We start from the raw sequence: 16,517 nt of genomic DNA, 5'->3' as shown, positions 1-16,517 counted from the left end.
ATTTATTTATAGATATTTTTAATTATACAATGCTGGTCACATCTGAAGCTCAGGCAGTGATGATACATGTTAAAAATAATAATAATTTAAAAAAGAAAAGAAAAGGAAAAAAAAAAAAAAAAAGAGATTTATGCAGGTAAAATAAATGGGATGTGGGTAGAAGTTGCTCTGATTTAAATCCAATTCACCCTCCGTCATCAAACCCCAAATGACGAAAACATTACAACTAGTCTCTGAATAGCTTGAATAGGCAACTTCACCCAGCTCTGTAATGTAATTAGAAACAATCTTTCATTTTTAACATCTGTATGGGGTCACGGTATGGGGTTATCAAATATAAAGTAGCAGTCAAACATGCAATATTCATCAAATATTGGGACAAAGGAACACCCAAATGACTGAAATGGATATTTAGAGGCTTTGGAATAAGAATGCTGTCTTCTTTTATTTCTTTTTCAGTTGTAAAAGCTGTTTAGCACAGACATGATTTCAAAAAGAAAAAGAAAAGATAATGACTTATATATTTACACGCACCTTAACGAAAGCATAAGCTCATTAATAGTCATATTTTGAACTAAACAACAATAAAAGCTTTTGTAATTCTTTTAATATTTGTATTTGACTCACAAGTATTTACATTTTGTAACCTTTACAAATGTTGTCATAATTACATTTCAGGCTGGGATTTTTGAGATCAGTCTATATGTTCAGTATGTGATAACACTCTCAGAAAATAATATTAATGTGTTCGTCTGAAATATAGTTCTCACATAATAACATTGCTCTCATTGTTGCTCTTGGTATATGACATATGTTATGGCACATACAAAGCTTCTTTAGATCCTTTAACCTCTCTGTTGTTTGTGTGTATATTGTCTATGCAAGCAAAAAAGTCCTTCAGAAAGAGTTCTTTTCTTTTGGTGTAAAGTCCCCTGCCCTTATCAAGCTTGGCTCCAAATAAAGTATTACTTTAGTAACATTCATTTTTTCGCAAGTAGGTCATTTTTGACTGATATATTCTGCAAGAAGGCTTCATAGGAAAATAACATCTCATCCACCAAGATAAGTCTCAAAGTGGAACAAAGTCAGCACAGTTTGCCATGGCAAACAAAGGTCCTTAACCCCCAATGCCTTAGCAGACCATGTCCTATAGTTCTGAAAAGGATCTTTCAGAAGCTATACCCTGGTGGTGGAGTGCCCATGGGGCAGGTTGGTACTGTTCTGACTACCTCCAAAAGTGTTGAAATTGTGCAGAGGCTGCATTCCGGCCAGAGAGTTAGGAATCATTGTTATGGTACTTGGCGTCATGAGTGGGATGTCATCAGGCGAACGTCGCAAAGTAATCGTATAATCGGCTGGGCAGGTAAGACGAAGAGTATCATGGGCTTGTAGAGGATCACACTCATGATGGTGCTCATGTTCCATCTGCTGCTGTTTCATTTGGAGTGACATCAGCTCCTCGCTCTGCAAATGTGCTATGTCATTAGTGTTAGCCGCCACATTAGCTGGAGCAGAGTTCCTCTGCGGGCTGGGCCCTCGTCGGTTGGATTCGTGTCGACGCTTATCCTTCTTGTAGTAGAGTGCTGCAAAGGCCAGAATGTTGAGGAAGAGGAGAGATGCACCCACCGCGATGGTCACGCTGAGTTCAGTAGAGTAATCTCGCTTTGTCTCGATAACCACTGCTGAGTCGTCACCCAGATCATTGCCTTTGCGCTGGTCTGTAGTTTGTTTGGTGTTGGCGGGAGGAACACCAGGATGACGTGTGGTGGACGGCCATGTTTTACCTAGTCTCTTAGTGTACGGGAATGGTGTAGTATCCTGAGGAGGTATCTTAGTCGTGGTCGAGACATATTGAAAAAGTTCATTGATGTTATGAAGATGAGGTACGAGCTCTAACCAGAAGGCAACCTTAGTTGCACGATAGTGATCTCTCACCCTTGGCTTCAACCCAATATGTAAGTAGAGCTGGTCTTTGGGGTTGTATTTAGACCAGGCCACTTCCTCAAAACGGTTAGGCTTTGTGTGGATGAATTTGGTGTCTTGTGGAACTGGCTGATTTGGATCCCTAAAACGAGAATTAAAAAACATCAGTCTTTGCCGGACAATTTAGAAGCAAAAAGCTTTTTCAACACAAGTGTGTGCTTTATAATTGTTCTATTATAGAGTAATTGAAGTCACCTTTATTTATATAAACCTTTATATAATATAGATTGTTTCAAAGCAGCTTCACAGTAATAAACAGGAAAATAACCATCAAGTGCAAACTTCATCAAATATGACAAATTCAAATTCCACTGTAAAGCAGTTCTACAAAGATAATAGTGTGATTATTCAGTTCAAGTCAGCTCAATGTTAGTTCAGTTCAATAACTTGTGTAAAGTTCATCAATTATAAAATTAATTATATTCAGCTATAAGCAGCTCTATAGAAGACAACAGTGTTGCCATTCAGCTCAAGTCAGTTCAATAATAGTTTAATGTCGATGTTGCAAAATTCGTTAATCAAATCAGCTATAAGGCAGCTATCTACAGAAAACAGTGGTGTCTTCATCCATCTCAATTCAATTTAACTTTTGTTCTCATTCAGTAGTGTCAGTGAAGACAAACTGAATCAATAATAAATCTAAGTATCTTTTAAATCTTTTAATAAGTATCTTTTAAACCCCAACTAGGCAAGCCAAAAGTGACAGTGGCAAAAAAAACTACATCAGGCCACAGAAATTGAGAAAAACCTGGAAGAAACCAGGCTCATTCAGAGAGGCAGTTCTCATCTGGCCAAATGTGTTTATGAGCACACATATTCTATATTAATAGCTTAAACTTAGGTTACTAAACCTAAGAGATAACATAGAGATGCCTACATATAATCATATACAAAGATTCATGACCTCAAAGTGTTCTAGTTTATGATGCCTCTCTATCGGTATATCCATTCAGTGTTATAACAAAGCAAATTCTGCTCACAATTTCATAACTGACAGGCTTGAACTAAAAAAAATACAACATTGATCTGTATTTGAACAGTCATTACTGGTATAGCTTTCCTAGATACAAAAAAGAACATACCTAGTGATAAAGGTTTTACCCGGAAAGCCAATTTACCACTCCTACACATTATTCAGTCTGGGAGTAGCAGTCAACCTAGTTGGACATAAAAGCTTTCTAAATATGGAGATGAGGTGGTAAAAACTGAGCCGCCGTTTCTCTCTGAGTGCATTAGCACTGTCAAGGTTTGTTTCTGAAGCAATAGCTTCACTTCTCCACAGATTTTGCTCAAAATTTGTTTGTTTATAAAAGTGGCTTCAGTAGTCATCTTTTGTCATCACGCTTTTACCTAGCTTTGCAGAGCGCAAATATTTTGACAACAATTTGGTATGACAGAAAAACAAAATAATAATAAAAAACAAGTAGACTTTGCAGTGGTTTTAAAAGTATTGAGAAACATGGTTTTGAATGCTTCAACTTAAAGGACTCATGAGGACAAATTTACCTTTATTCTGTCATTTGCTTCAATATGTATGTGGGGACAACAGAAATAAATAGCTAGATACAAAATTATCAAGAAACATGTAGTGGTCGGCGCCGATGGCCGATGTGCGTCAACATGTAGGACCAATGTGCTTCGGGCAACCCAAGTTCGAGTCCTGGCTTGTGGTCCTTTCCCGATCCCATTCCCCTCTCTCTCCCACTTCGCTTCCTGTCTAATCACTGTCCTATCATAATGAAGGCAAAAACGCCAAAAATAAATCTAAAAAAAAAAAAAAAGAAATATGTAGGGGTCTTTGGAAGAGGAGGAACCCTAAAAGACAAGTGGCCACTGATGTGCATATTTGAAACAATTTATATGGCCTTTTATGCCCTCCCGAATGTGGTCGTACCCACCCTAGACATGGTGCCTCTGAACACATGCCCAAATGCCCATATGGTTAATCCAACCCTGGCAGGCGAGGGAATGAGGTGGAATGCACGTCTGACAGAGCAGTGAGGCGTCCCATAGAGAAGAGTGTCAATCTGAGTGAATGTGGCGACTCTAGCAGGGTCCTTTTTTTCAAGCCACATTCACACAGCAGCAGAATTTGGTTGTCGGTTCTGTATTTGAGTCCTTAATACATTAACGTTCACATACAGTTCAGTCATTTATGGGAGTGACAACCACATTCTATAACCAAAATCACGGTAACACTTTACAATAAGGTTCATTAGTTAAACATTAGTTAATGTATTAACTTACATGAAGTAACCATGACCAGTACATTTGTTACTGTATTTACTAATCTTCGTTAAAGTTAGTTAATGAAAATACAGTTGTTCATTGTTTGTTCATGTTAGTTTACAGTGCATTAACTAATGTTAACACGATTTTAATAATGTATTAGTAAATGCTGAAATTAACATTAACAAAGATGAATAAATGCTGTATAAGTGCAGTTCATTATTAGTTCATGTTAACTAATGTTAACTAATGAACCTTATCACACCTGTAAATTTTCAGGACTTAACTGCATTCTCGGAAAACCCGCACAGTGTGAACAGAACTCGACAACTTCTTGTCTGTCAGGTCGTTCATTTTGAATTCCTCTTAAAATAATCAGTTGAGCTCACATAACTTTTCTATGAAGTACAATGAATCTTCAGTAATATTTGAGTGAAATGAACTCATATGACTCACTATGATCATGTAGGGCTAAATCATACGCATTCCATTATGTAGCCATGTGCATGAGGGAAACCAAAAAAGAGCCCTTATTCAAACAATAAGAGCAAAAACAATAAATTAATAAAACTGATTAAATAAGCAGTACTAAATAAGTGAGGTAATGGATTTATAAATGCTTTCAAGGGTGCATGAATGAATGTATAATGCTTCATTTTGAATTTAATAAGTCTTTTTAAAGAAATTTAATGGTGGAATCATGTGTCCAATGTGGGGAGAAGGAACTAACAACAAAGCTATAGTCAGGAAAATAAATAAACAAACAAACAAATGATTATGTCATTATTTACCCTCATGACATTTCAAACCTGTATGTATCTTTTTCTTTTGCAGAACACAAAAGACGATTTTTCTATGATTTTTCATAAAGGGAAAAATGACTTATGACACTTTTGGTCTTTTTGTGAAGTTTGAAAGCTCCAATAACTAATTGTAATTGCATGACTTTTGCCACTTTTGTGTTCCATGGAAGAAAGAAAATGTGTTTGAAACTAAGTGAGGGCAAATAAACATAATGACAGAATAATCATTCATTTTTGGGTGAAGGATTCCTTCAAACAGATGATGATGATGCTGATGCTGATGATGATGATGATGATGATGATGATGATGATGATGACAAGTTTGGGACATGAGGAAACATCAGGAAAAAAATGTCTCTGTGTTATGGATGGCAGCTGATGGTGAATCTTGTTTATAATGGCTTGTGATATGGTGAAAATACAATACATTTTTCCCCCTTTTGACAAATAATATTCACAAAAGGGCACCATCTCACTGCAGGTATATACAGAAGAGAATCAACAATCTAATCTAGTTACAAGCAATCAATGGTATTTCATTGGTTTGCATTAACCTCTGGTAATGGCGGTATATGAATGTAAGCAACAACAATTCTAATGACTCTTTCAGAGAATTCAGACCTGAGAAAAGCAAGCAAGCTCTAAGCTATTTACCCACCGAGCCAATCTACAGCTCCTCAATTTCTGTATTTCAGATAAGAGCAGCACTTCACTAAAGTGGCACAGTGTACATCATATTTCCCATTACATCCACTTTGCTTTTATCACTTATATAATCACAGTTAGGTGCATTCTAGGGGACCGAAACTCTGTGCGCAAAATAAATAGACAAACTGAACATTTTAAAGTCAATGTAAAATGAAAATTGTGTTTATCATTTATTTCCTGTTGTGATGTGTATGCACGTGAAATCGCTTATTGGACAAGTAAAAAAATAAAAAATAAAAAGTAATGAATGGCTTGATTTTGTCCATCAGGAACTGAATGGATCATTGTTGTTTGCTAGTTATTTGGAAGGGGAAAGTTAAAACATGTCTGGCTACTGGACATTATTTTTCAGCCCTCACATGTTCTCACTCCCAACTCATCATATAAGGATGCTTGGTCAGGACCACTTGGTATCACTTTTTAACACACAGGGTATCTTTTTAGCATAATTTTTCATAGTGCAGGGTACTACCTTTGGTGTCAATACATATTAGCAATGGGCATAAAAAATGTATCATCATGATGTAATTATAATTTGTTTTGACATTATGACATTTATGTTAGGGTATGATTTTTTATTTTAATCAGTGGTTCAGAGCACTAAAGTCACGTGATTTCAGCAGTTTGGTTGTTTGACAAGCGATGCGAATCACTGATTCGACACAGTGTTTTGAAATCGCCTGTCACTAGATATTGTTATAAAGTAGTTATTTTGACTTTTTGGCACATAAAGATTATTCTCGTCCCTTTATAATATTAAGGTAGAACCACTGAACTCACATGAACTGCTTTAAATATGTTTTTAGTACCTTTATGGATCTTGAGAGAGGAAGTACCATTGATGTCTATGCAGGCCTCACTGAGCCATCGGATTTAATCAAAAATATCTTGATTTGTGTTCCAACGAGGAACGAAGGTCTTAGGGGACATGAGGGTGAGTAATAAATGACATTATTTTCATTTTTGGGTGAACTAACCCTTTAATCTGACGCATAAGGCAAACAACTGAAAGCAATGGAGTACCCTGCACATCGAAAAATGACGCTAGGAGTACACTGTGCATTGACAAAAGTGACACCAAGGGCCTAACCAAGCGTCCATTATGAGTGAGAGAGTGTTCTCATCAGAAAAGAGATGTCATGTGAGGCGAAGGGCAAACTAATGTTATCTGAGTAAAGATTATGAGGGAACTAGTGATGCGCGGGTCGGCTTTTTTTCCAACCCGCGGGTCCCGCTTTTATGAAATTATTTGGCCCGCCCCAGCCCGCCCCGCACCACTGTATCCATTTTTACAACCCGCCCCGCCCCGCACCCGCAGCCATTAAATATACATACTAAAGTGACCACCCGTTCCGCATTTCGCGGGACAGTCCCGAAATTGGGAGCTTTGTTCCGCGTCCCGCAAGACTTAAGTAGTGTCCAGCATTTCATTTACGTCTGTAGTTTTTTTTTTTTTTTTTTTATCCCTGAAATTACAACACAACAGTAAGAAATATAATAAAAACTATGACTGGCAGGCATTTAAAAATCTGTTTGTGCAGCCGTCATATTCTAGCTGTGAAAATAACTAACCAATGCAATCATAGAGAGAGTGGACATCAACTCAGTTTACTCAGTAAACAACCAGCAAGGATTTATCTCACATAGCCTACTAGATAAGAACCTCAGGAGCTGCTCAAAGCTGCCTAAATCGATGATTTAAAGCATGTAATCATCCATTCTGATGGCAAATATTTTCAACGAACGGCAGCGATCAATCGCCACACACGGAAATGGTCGAGCACCTACGGAAAAACGAGATATTCTCCATTTGTTTTAACCAATACAAAATTGCGACGTTCAGACACGACTTCTCACGTTTATAGTTCATTTAATGCGGGTTATATGGCGTTGTTATAATGAAAAATGTCGAGAGCGCATTATTGTATCACGAGAGCGCATCAAATGCACGAGCAATCTCCGCTCACAGGCGGATTAACTGGACGCGCCCGCGCTCTCTCTCAGATATTACATCTGCGCGCTCAAAATTTGTCATCCTGCATGTGTAGCCGTGAATCTAGAATTTTCTGTTGTATTTAATGTTCTGTTGTATTTAACATTAAATTCTGTTGAATTTAATGTTGCCATAAGAGCAACATTGTAGTGTGGGCACCCAACGGCAGAAACATTAATCGGCGCGTATGCCAAGTTTGCCAACAAGTGTAAATCACTATTTACATTTTAATTCACAAATGTATCTGTCTCACGTGGTGTCTCGCATTGTCCAGCAAAATCACATCTACTGTCCTGCAACAGATCAATAGCCAGGTGGTCACCCTACATACTAGGCATTGTAATATAAATGAAAACAGCCTTTATTTCAGCCTGAAAGTGCTTGGAAACATCGCCCTGTAAACAGGCAACAACACACGATTATGAATATGAACCATAAATCAGGTCATATTAATAACAAGATAATGATAAACATTTTCAACATTTACAAAGCAGCGTCTGTATTCATCTAACAGGCTAAATAATTTTTTATTTAAAATTTGTATTGGCCAACAGTTTACAGCTACATAACCACTGCACTTTTGTTTTATTTAACACACGGAAAATATGTCTTGACATGCTGGAAGTGCTCATTTTGTGGCTCTCGTGTTTGTATATTTTTTCACACGAGTTTCACACGAGTTGCACTTCACGTCGTAGCGATAGCTACTGTCTCGATTGTCTCTTGCTGCAGCTATTTCTGAGAACCGGTCCCAAACATTAGATTTAGCAGCCTGAATTTTTTTTCTTTTAATTATGTAAATTCCCGACCTCAATTTCTCCCACACCTCGTCTTCCATCTGCACATTTATTTCTCCGTTTTTGTTGTCGTGGCTGGCGCCGGGAGCTGCTTGGTGCGCCGCTTTCATGACGTGACGCCAAAGGTTTGGGGACATCACGCAAGTTATGTTGCTACGGCCTTCGTATTGTAACCTTATCAAAGAACCTAATAAAATATGAAAATCGATATTCCCAAATATTTAATATAGGCTATAGGGAATTGCACGCAACAAACATGGATTTATTTATTTATTTTGTTTTTAATGACCCGCCCCAACCCGCCCCGCAAATAAAGTGACAATTTCTTTACCCGCCCCAACCCGACCCGCGGGTTACATCACTAGAGGGAACATGTTTATTTTAAAATAAAATAATATATAAATTATGATGTGCACAGATATATCATAATAAACTCTGCAATATTTCATAAAAATAAGAATTGTTAGTTTTGATTAATTTGATTGGTAATTGGCATTCTGGGAGTGCTGATATTTAGTATAATGGCACTAACATGTTTCACAGTTTGCACATTCTCACTTGTAAGACACTTTGGATAAAAGCGTCTACTAAATGAATAAATGTAAATGTAGGTAAAGATCAAATATTTCAATTTTTTTTTGATTGTTTTTATTTTAAAATTAATTAAATTTTAATTATTTATGATTTAATTAATAGCTTTTCATTAAAGTCACAAACCCCCCAGCAGTTCCATCACAAACCCCAGTCTGGGAAACCCTGATGTTATGTATTATTTAATGTACTTTATGTTATCGATAACAAAGAATGGCATATATTTTCTTTCTCTTTGTATTTTTAAATCAATATGGTACAGATTACCCTATTCAAATCAACGTGAAAAATTAGTTAGGTCACTAGTAATCTAAAAGTAATCAAAAAGTAGTCAGATTATATTAAAAAATGTGTAAATGTAATTTGGAATCAGTAACTGACTACAATTTGTAAGTAATGTACCCAGCACTGATTGTATCGCTAGAAAGCAGAGACTTACGTTTTTCATTCAGTCCATAATATTTCAAATGTTGGAACAGCTAACAGTTACACAACAGTTCTGACTGGAAATGTTGTCTACCACCAGTTTTGGTATTTAGTACTTTACTGTAATGCAGCATTACAAACTGTGTTTGCAGCATTCTAGACAAGCTGCCAGTCTGTGCTTTGCTCTGCAACATCAAAAAGTTTACATACTGTACGGCCTCATGCCTTTAGCCAAATCACAGCCAAGCTGCTATTTTATAAAACAGTGCTCGTATTATTTAATTATTGCCTGAAGTCTACAGTCTTCACAAGCTAGTATTCAAAGTCTTCACATTCTAGCCAATGGTACATTCTTTTGAATCAAAAGCATTTTCCATGGTTAAATCCACTGTATCCTTAGACAGCATCAGGGAATGTTATGCTTCATTTCATTCAGTGAGTATACTTCTGTAATGCCTGAAATCCATATTGATTTTCACTTTCATTAACAGCTTTTGACTCTCCAAGCCAGAATTTGGCAAACGGTGTGATTCCATGATGCAGAAATACATTTACTTAAAGATCAACTTAATGGTGTGTGCAAAATATAACTGGGAATAGTAATTTCTCCACATTTTCTTTTACGCTTCCTGGAACTAATATCTGTGTAGAGCCATTATCATCATTTATAATGTAATGCACAATATTGACAATATTTCATAGCTTGTAAAGCTAACTGCTGTGTTAAACAGTAACAATAAACAACTGAATTGCACAAGCATTCAGGCAGGAAGTGGCAAATAAAGAGTAGTTTACATCACTTCATTTAATTCGTAGCACAGGTGATATTACTAAAGCGAGGTAATAATCATATTACTCCTCTAAAAAACACAGTAGAAGTGAGAGACAAACCTCTGCTGTGGTTTCACTCTCAATGCTGGGCAATATTTTCAACCTAAAGGCTGGGTTGAGGGTCAGCTGTAAGTAATTTACGCAACACAATATACAGGGACGAGATGTCAGTCAGCTAAATGCGTCAATGTGCAAAACTTAACATGCTAGGTAAAAATAACCCATGGTTTGGTTTGTTCATTTTTTGGGCAACCTTGATCTCATGGAAACAACCTGTGGGAACATTTTTGCAAAATGCAAAATATGTACCAATATGTACATATCACTGCAGTTTCGAACAGAAATGAACACTAGAGACTAAGTTGCAAGCACTTTTAATCGTTTTCATACACAGCTATGATTACATGGTCAGATTATGGCATAATAAAGACTTGTTTCCACGTCTTCTTGCACAATATTATTATGATCTCAAAACACTTTTTGGAAAGTGCATGATTTGTAAACAATTATATTCTGGACAGCTCCATATGTTTCGCTTTTCTAATATAACAAGCTTGCTTGGTAGCTCAGCTGGTACCGAATTGTACTTGGGATGCGGAAGCCTTGGGTACGAATCCTGTGAAACATGACTCACGATAAAATAACTCAAAGATGAGAGATCAAAAACAAGCTAAAATGGCATGATTACAAATGCTTTTTATGTCACATTTGCTTTTGTTAACACTATCGGGTAGGTTTAGGTGTTGTGTTGGTGGTACATTATTTTAAAACATAATCTAGCATTAAGCTTAGCGCCAATCACCGAACATTTCAAATCAGAACTTCGGTAATACATAAAAAAGTAACGTAATAAAAACGTACCATATTCAAGTTCATCTGTTTCATAAAAAAAAAAAAAAAAAAAAAAAAAAACAACATGGTTTTAGCGCCACTCAGTGGAAATTTTAAATTTAAACTGTCACGAAACGTACATGGCGCTACGTATTTTCGTTTTTTGCAAAAATGTTCCCACAAGTATGTTTTTGTAATGATCCTGGGCTGAAATTGGGTTTCTTTCAAACTAACATTTTTAGTGTTGTTTTAAGGAAAGTTTCATCCCAAAATTAAAATTCTGTAATTATAATGTACCCTCAGGTTGTTTCAAACATGAATTCTTGGTTCCGTAGAACACAAAAGTAGGCCCATAAAAATAAATAAATAAATACATACATAAATATGGACAAAAACAGTTGAGTGAGCATTTTCTTTTGTGTGCCAAATAAAATAATAATAAATAATAATAATAATAGTAATAATAATAATAAATATAGCTGCAAGCAGCAATTGACCCTTCGCAAAGACCCTCTTAGTTACTGTTGCTTTGTCCGACAAGCCGTGCCGTTGTCACGCCACACACAGTGAAAAATACATTGCAGAACAAAGAGGAAACTGACAACACGTCGACAGACAAGACAAAGCAGGTTACTTATGATATTGAACAAAGTCCCAGCTTTCAAACTGTGTAGTTATTAAAGAAATTCAACCAATAAAAACCGTTTTGTGGCTCTTTAATATGTCGTGACCATGGTCATGACAGATTGCTGTAGCGCCTCAGCTCAAGAGGCTCGTTAACCGATCATCTCTTCCTACTAATCCATTTATAGCGTCAAATAAACATGGATGAAAATGAGCATGAATGTTGTTTCAAATGCGTACAGACGTCAATATACACAATTTTTCAAGTTTAACTCCACCGAGGTTAATCTAACTACTGGCTGCTTTGTCGGACAAAATGGTGGATGCGGCGTTCTGATTGGTTAGATCGCTTGTCAATCAAACTCCCGGCGAAGGGTCAATTATCGAGGTTCAAGCATTTTAAGGCCTTTAAGCCAATGCGTAAAAAAAGTATTATGTTTTATTTAGCAAGCATGTAACCAGTTAAATCACAGAAGGAAAAGACCATTTACAGCCAATACAGGCAATTTACCATTGGAAATATATGCTTTTTAAAGCTTTTTAACAGTTATAGCGCTACCTATGGCACGATCTCCATAAAAGTATGCATGCTTTTTTGGAATCATGTGCCGCATGTGCTCACATAATGATTGTTAGAAGGAAGTTCTCAGTTTTAGTTTAGAAACAATAGGCTTTTGAGTAGACTTGGCCATGCTTTTTTCTCAAACGACCCTGCTATTGCTATCCAAAGGTCAACATTCAACCTTTTTTTGATATCGATTGACCAAGAGAGTCCCAGGAATTGTGCCGCAGTGGTTTTATCGAGGTTGCACCAAAAACCTAGGACTAGTTTGCCAAAGCTGGTTTTTGAAATAATCTCCAATATTTAACAATTTGATGGACAACGGCAGTCCTAGAGGCAAAGTTGCTCAGAATGAGGAGTTCTACCAAGTGGTATGAATGTTGTGGGTGTGCACAAAAAATTGTGCGATACACAATGCTTTACGCACGTGAAAAACGGAAAGCAAAAATAGGCGACGCATAATTTTGATATAAGACACTTGAGCCTAGGCCTAACAGTTCAGGAGTTATGAGCCATTTCATACTTTTGACCACTGTAGCTCCCCCGTCAGGCTGACCGAGTGAGCCTTGGTGACAATAGGGTTTCAGCGCTACATGCTTCAACCCCTAATAACATCAACAAAGTTATACCAGGTTGGAACAACATGGTTCACCCAAAGATGTCCATCTATTCATTTTAGGTATTTATCTCAGGTCTGCTCTTGATGTGTAATAATACATACGTGAACAATATCTAACATATAAAATCCACAAAGCCAGCATTGCAAAAGATATGACCACTTGACATCCAGAGCACCAGTGCATGCTAATTTTTCTCAGTGATAGAATTAATGACCCATGTCTCTCTCCAGTTTGAGCATTCAAGTTTGACAGTCATTGCAACAAATGAAAGCAACAAATGAGACAATACATTCTGCACATTTCCCTCCATGTTATTTTTTTCACCCTGTTTTTTTAAACACTCAGAGAGGCTGATATCACCACTGGAGTGTTTACCAGAGGCTGGAGTGACTCTCTTGCAAAGCGAGCATTCTCCAAGTGCTGCTGAAATTGCTTTCGTTTTTCCTCCTCTGTTTTAAAGTACTCACACTGAGAGAAACACTTAGCCAGCAAAGGGAGAGCAGGCTGACGTGAGGTACTGATGAGCCTGCCAATCTATCTCCTGACACACAGGTATCAGCTGGAGTGGTGCCAAACAGCAAAGACTGTTCTGCCTATAAACTGTGAATGGAGCCCTGGAAGTGTGAGTAGGCCCCAGTCACTTATATCTGAAGGAGGTTTGGGATGAATTGGGCTTGCCCTGATTCCAGTGATGCTGTGGGGGGGTTGGGGGGGGGATTTAGGAAGGACCCCACAACTCAAGGCTAAAGCTGGTCTGATACCATTAAAATGATGATCTGTGACAGATGATTGACAAGAAAAAATCTAGTTTAAACATTCACCAAGTTCTCAGAAATGTAACCTTTTTCATTCATGATGGTTTCATGTGGTTAAAAAAAAGATACCATTTTGTATCTTTCTTAACCATATGTATTCATGTATTCATACTTCATGTATTCAAACTTTGTACGTATTCATACTCTCTTCTTATAAAAAAGGGGGTGGGGGTGGGGGTGGGGTATATTATGTTACTGACAAATTAAATAAATGAAAAGTGTTAGGTTTCAAATAATTTTCTGCAACTATCTGACAATTTGGAACAATCTGGAACTTTAGTTCAGTTATGCAGTGAATATGTTTAATTAACAGAACAGGAAATTGGCTTTAACTTACCCTGTTTTAGCGAAATTCGTCCAGTAAGTCATTACCACCGCTGAAAGCATGACATCATTTTTGGAGAAATTGCAGTTAAAGAGATCAGTGGGGCCAATCATGGGAATTCCGAACACATAAGGCACCTCGTCTCCATGTGCTGAATCTGACCAGCTAGGTTTCATTTCACTCTGACAATGGTGGTAGAACGCATAAAAGTATGTTGGAGATCCATACTGAGCATGAAGGTCTGCCGTAGCTACCGCTGGCGCCACCCATTGGTGATCAGTGAAGAGTGCAACCAGAGTCTTTCGCCTGGTCTCCGGGTTCTCCTTGTCAGCCCAGTCGGTATACATAAACTTGATGGTTTCTCGGAGCGTATCCTTGCCCTCAGGATAACCATAGAGGTGGTCCACAAAATCAGACACAGCAAAGTCAAAGTCATTTGCAGAGACACCATCCTCACTGTCCACGATGCCATCCACAAATTTGAAACCCTCACCCTGGTTGACGCCCAGCATAATGTCATAGTTCAGGAACTCTCCCTGCTCCATCAGAATTTGGGGATCATCAGGGATGACGTCACCATCGATAACTGGACCAAAAGCAATGTGGTACTTTGCCTGTGTGATGTACTGTTCAATCAGCTCCTTGTAGTTTTTGTTCTGCAGACATTCCACCAGATCTATAGTATCTAGCATATTGCAGCCCACCTTTTCAGCTAGTATGCGGGTGTATTTGGCTGGCTGGTAGTTGACGGCCCAGCTTGACAGAGCAGTCCCACTCTGGATGATGGCTTTCTGAAACAAATCTGAAAATAAAAATAAGTAGGAAAAAAAAAAAAAACTGCAATTAATATAATAATAAAATGATAATTGCTTGACGTGAAACATGACTGAGTTGAGTAAATGACATTATTATCATTTTTTAGTGAACTATCCCCTTTAACATCCTCAAAGTGAGAACTGAAGGAAAACCATGAACACAACAATAATGAAATTGAAGAAACAAAAAGCAAGGGTTTTTTTTTAGATATATTTTATAATACAATGTCTCATTGAAGACTTCAGTTGGACCTTGCCAAAAAATGTATGTAAAAATAATGTTTTTTTTTTGTTTGTTTTTTTTTGGTCCCATCTTATTGTTATATGGGTAAGTAATATCAGTCAATGCCTGACATAGATGCCAACTAAAATGCATATGCCTTGATGCTGTACCTTTGTCAGCTCAGCCAGGCGTGGCCATAACACGTTGACACAGATTGTGTCCTAGAAAATAGCAATACCTCAGGGCATGGATCTCACCAGGCTGAACCGAGGCTTCTGATGCACTGACACAGTGTGAAAAATAGCCTTCACTCAAGTATAGAATTTTAAAAATTGGAGAAAAAAAAAAAAAAAAAAAATCAAGGAAAAAAAGTCAGTACAGTTTTTCAATGTATTTGAGCATTAAAAGTATCAATATCAATGCCCAAACAATAGAGTGGTGGAACTATGATGCATTGTTGTAGGTCAAAACCCAGAAGCGAGTTAGCATTTTAGCACTTCCAGTTCTATCATCCTGAAGTCAATGGGTTTTTTGAATGGGTGTTTGATGGCTGAAATAAGGTCCGTGGTTAACACAAGTTCAAGAGACTCACACATTTTATTCTATGAAATAAAATACATCAGTATTACCCTACCTGTAACTTTTCAACACTGCTATGTGTCTTGAAAAAGACGGTTGCTAACAAGTGGCTGAAGAGTGTTTGATTAATTTGCTCAATTTATTTATTTTTCTTCTTCTTCTTCTTCTTCTAATTATTATTATTATTATTAGTATGAATGAAATTTTTTTATTTCGGTTGCATAACATATAAATGTATAATTTACCCACATAAGCATATAAACAGAACCAACCGAAAAGGTGTAGGCTGAAGCCATAGCTTATGCTTAGTATCAAGCATTAAATTGAAAAAAAAAAAAAAAAAATTATAATGATAAACAGTGGCTTGTACATATATGGCAAACATAAAAACCTCAAGGCATTTTCTAATGGTACAGTATTATACTCTTTAGAGTGCCTGATATGTATCTGGAGACAAAGGGCTCAGATGAACAGCAGGAGTAACAAGTGAAAAGAAATGCCTTTCTGCTTATTTCACAATTTACATTGTGTAATTCATTCATAAATCATGGCCGACCTGTTAGACAGGAACACCAGGAGAGAACTATATATCTTGTCCTGTTATTTTGATCAAATATAGCATATCCTTATTTGGGGTTGTGTTAGTGTTAGAGTAACTGTAGCCAGAGGTCATTTGATCCATTACTAGATTTCGTCTGCTATCTAGCCAGGCTGGACATTGAATGTAAAATCTATTTTTATAGTGGGACAATTGAGTTCCAG

At 37.1% G+C, this 16,517-nt stretch overlaps 1 protein-coding gene across 3 annotated transcripts in view; it reads right to left on the bottom strand.

Annotated features, from left to right (window-relative positions):
• Positions 1-1,176: 1,176 nt before the first annotated feature.
• nlgn4xa (neuroligin 4 X-linked a) overlaps positions 1,177-16,517 on the bottom strand; it is a 126,371-nt gene continuing 111,030 nt past the window's right edge. For all 3 annotated transcript variants that reach the window (XM_067402891.1, XM_067402892.1, XM_067402893.1), the window contains exons 5-6: positions 14,151-14,940; positions 1,177-2,065 (exon numbers count right to left, since the gene is read on the bottom strand). In XM_067402891.1, coding sequence (XP_067258992.1) covers positions 1,177-2,065; positions 14,151-14,940 — 1,679 coding nt within the window. The remainder of the gene's footprint in view (positions 2,066-14,150; positions 14,941-16,517) is intronic.

Source organism: Chanodichthys erythropterus, chromosome 12, assembly GCF_024489055.1.
Source record: "Chanodichthys erythropterus isolate Z2021 chromosome 12, ASM2448905v1, whole genome shotgun sequence".
NCBI classification, from domain to species: Eukaryota; Metazoa; Chordata; class Actinopteri; order Cypriniformes; family Xenocyprididae; genus Chanodichthys; species Chanodichthys erythropterus.
This window is presented reverse-complemented; position numbering and strand designations above follow the sequence as displayed.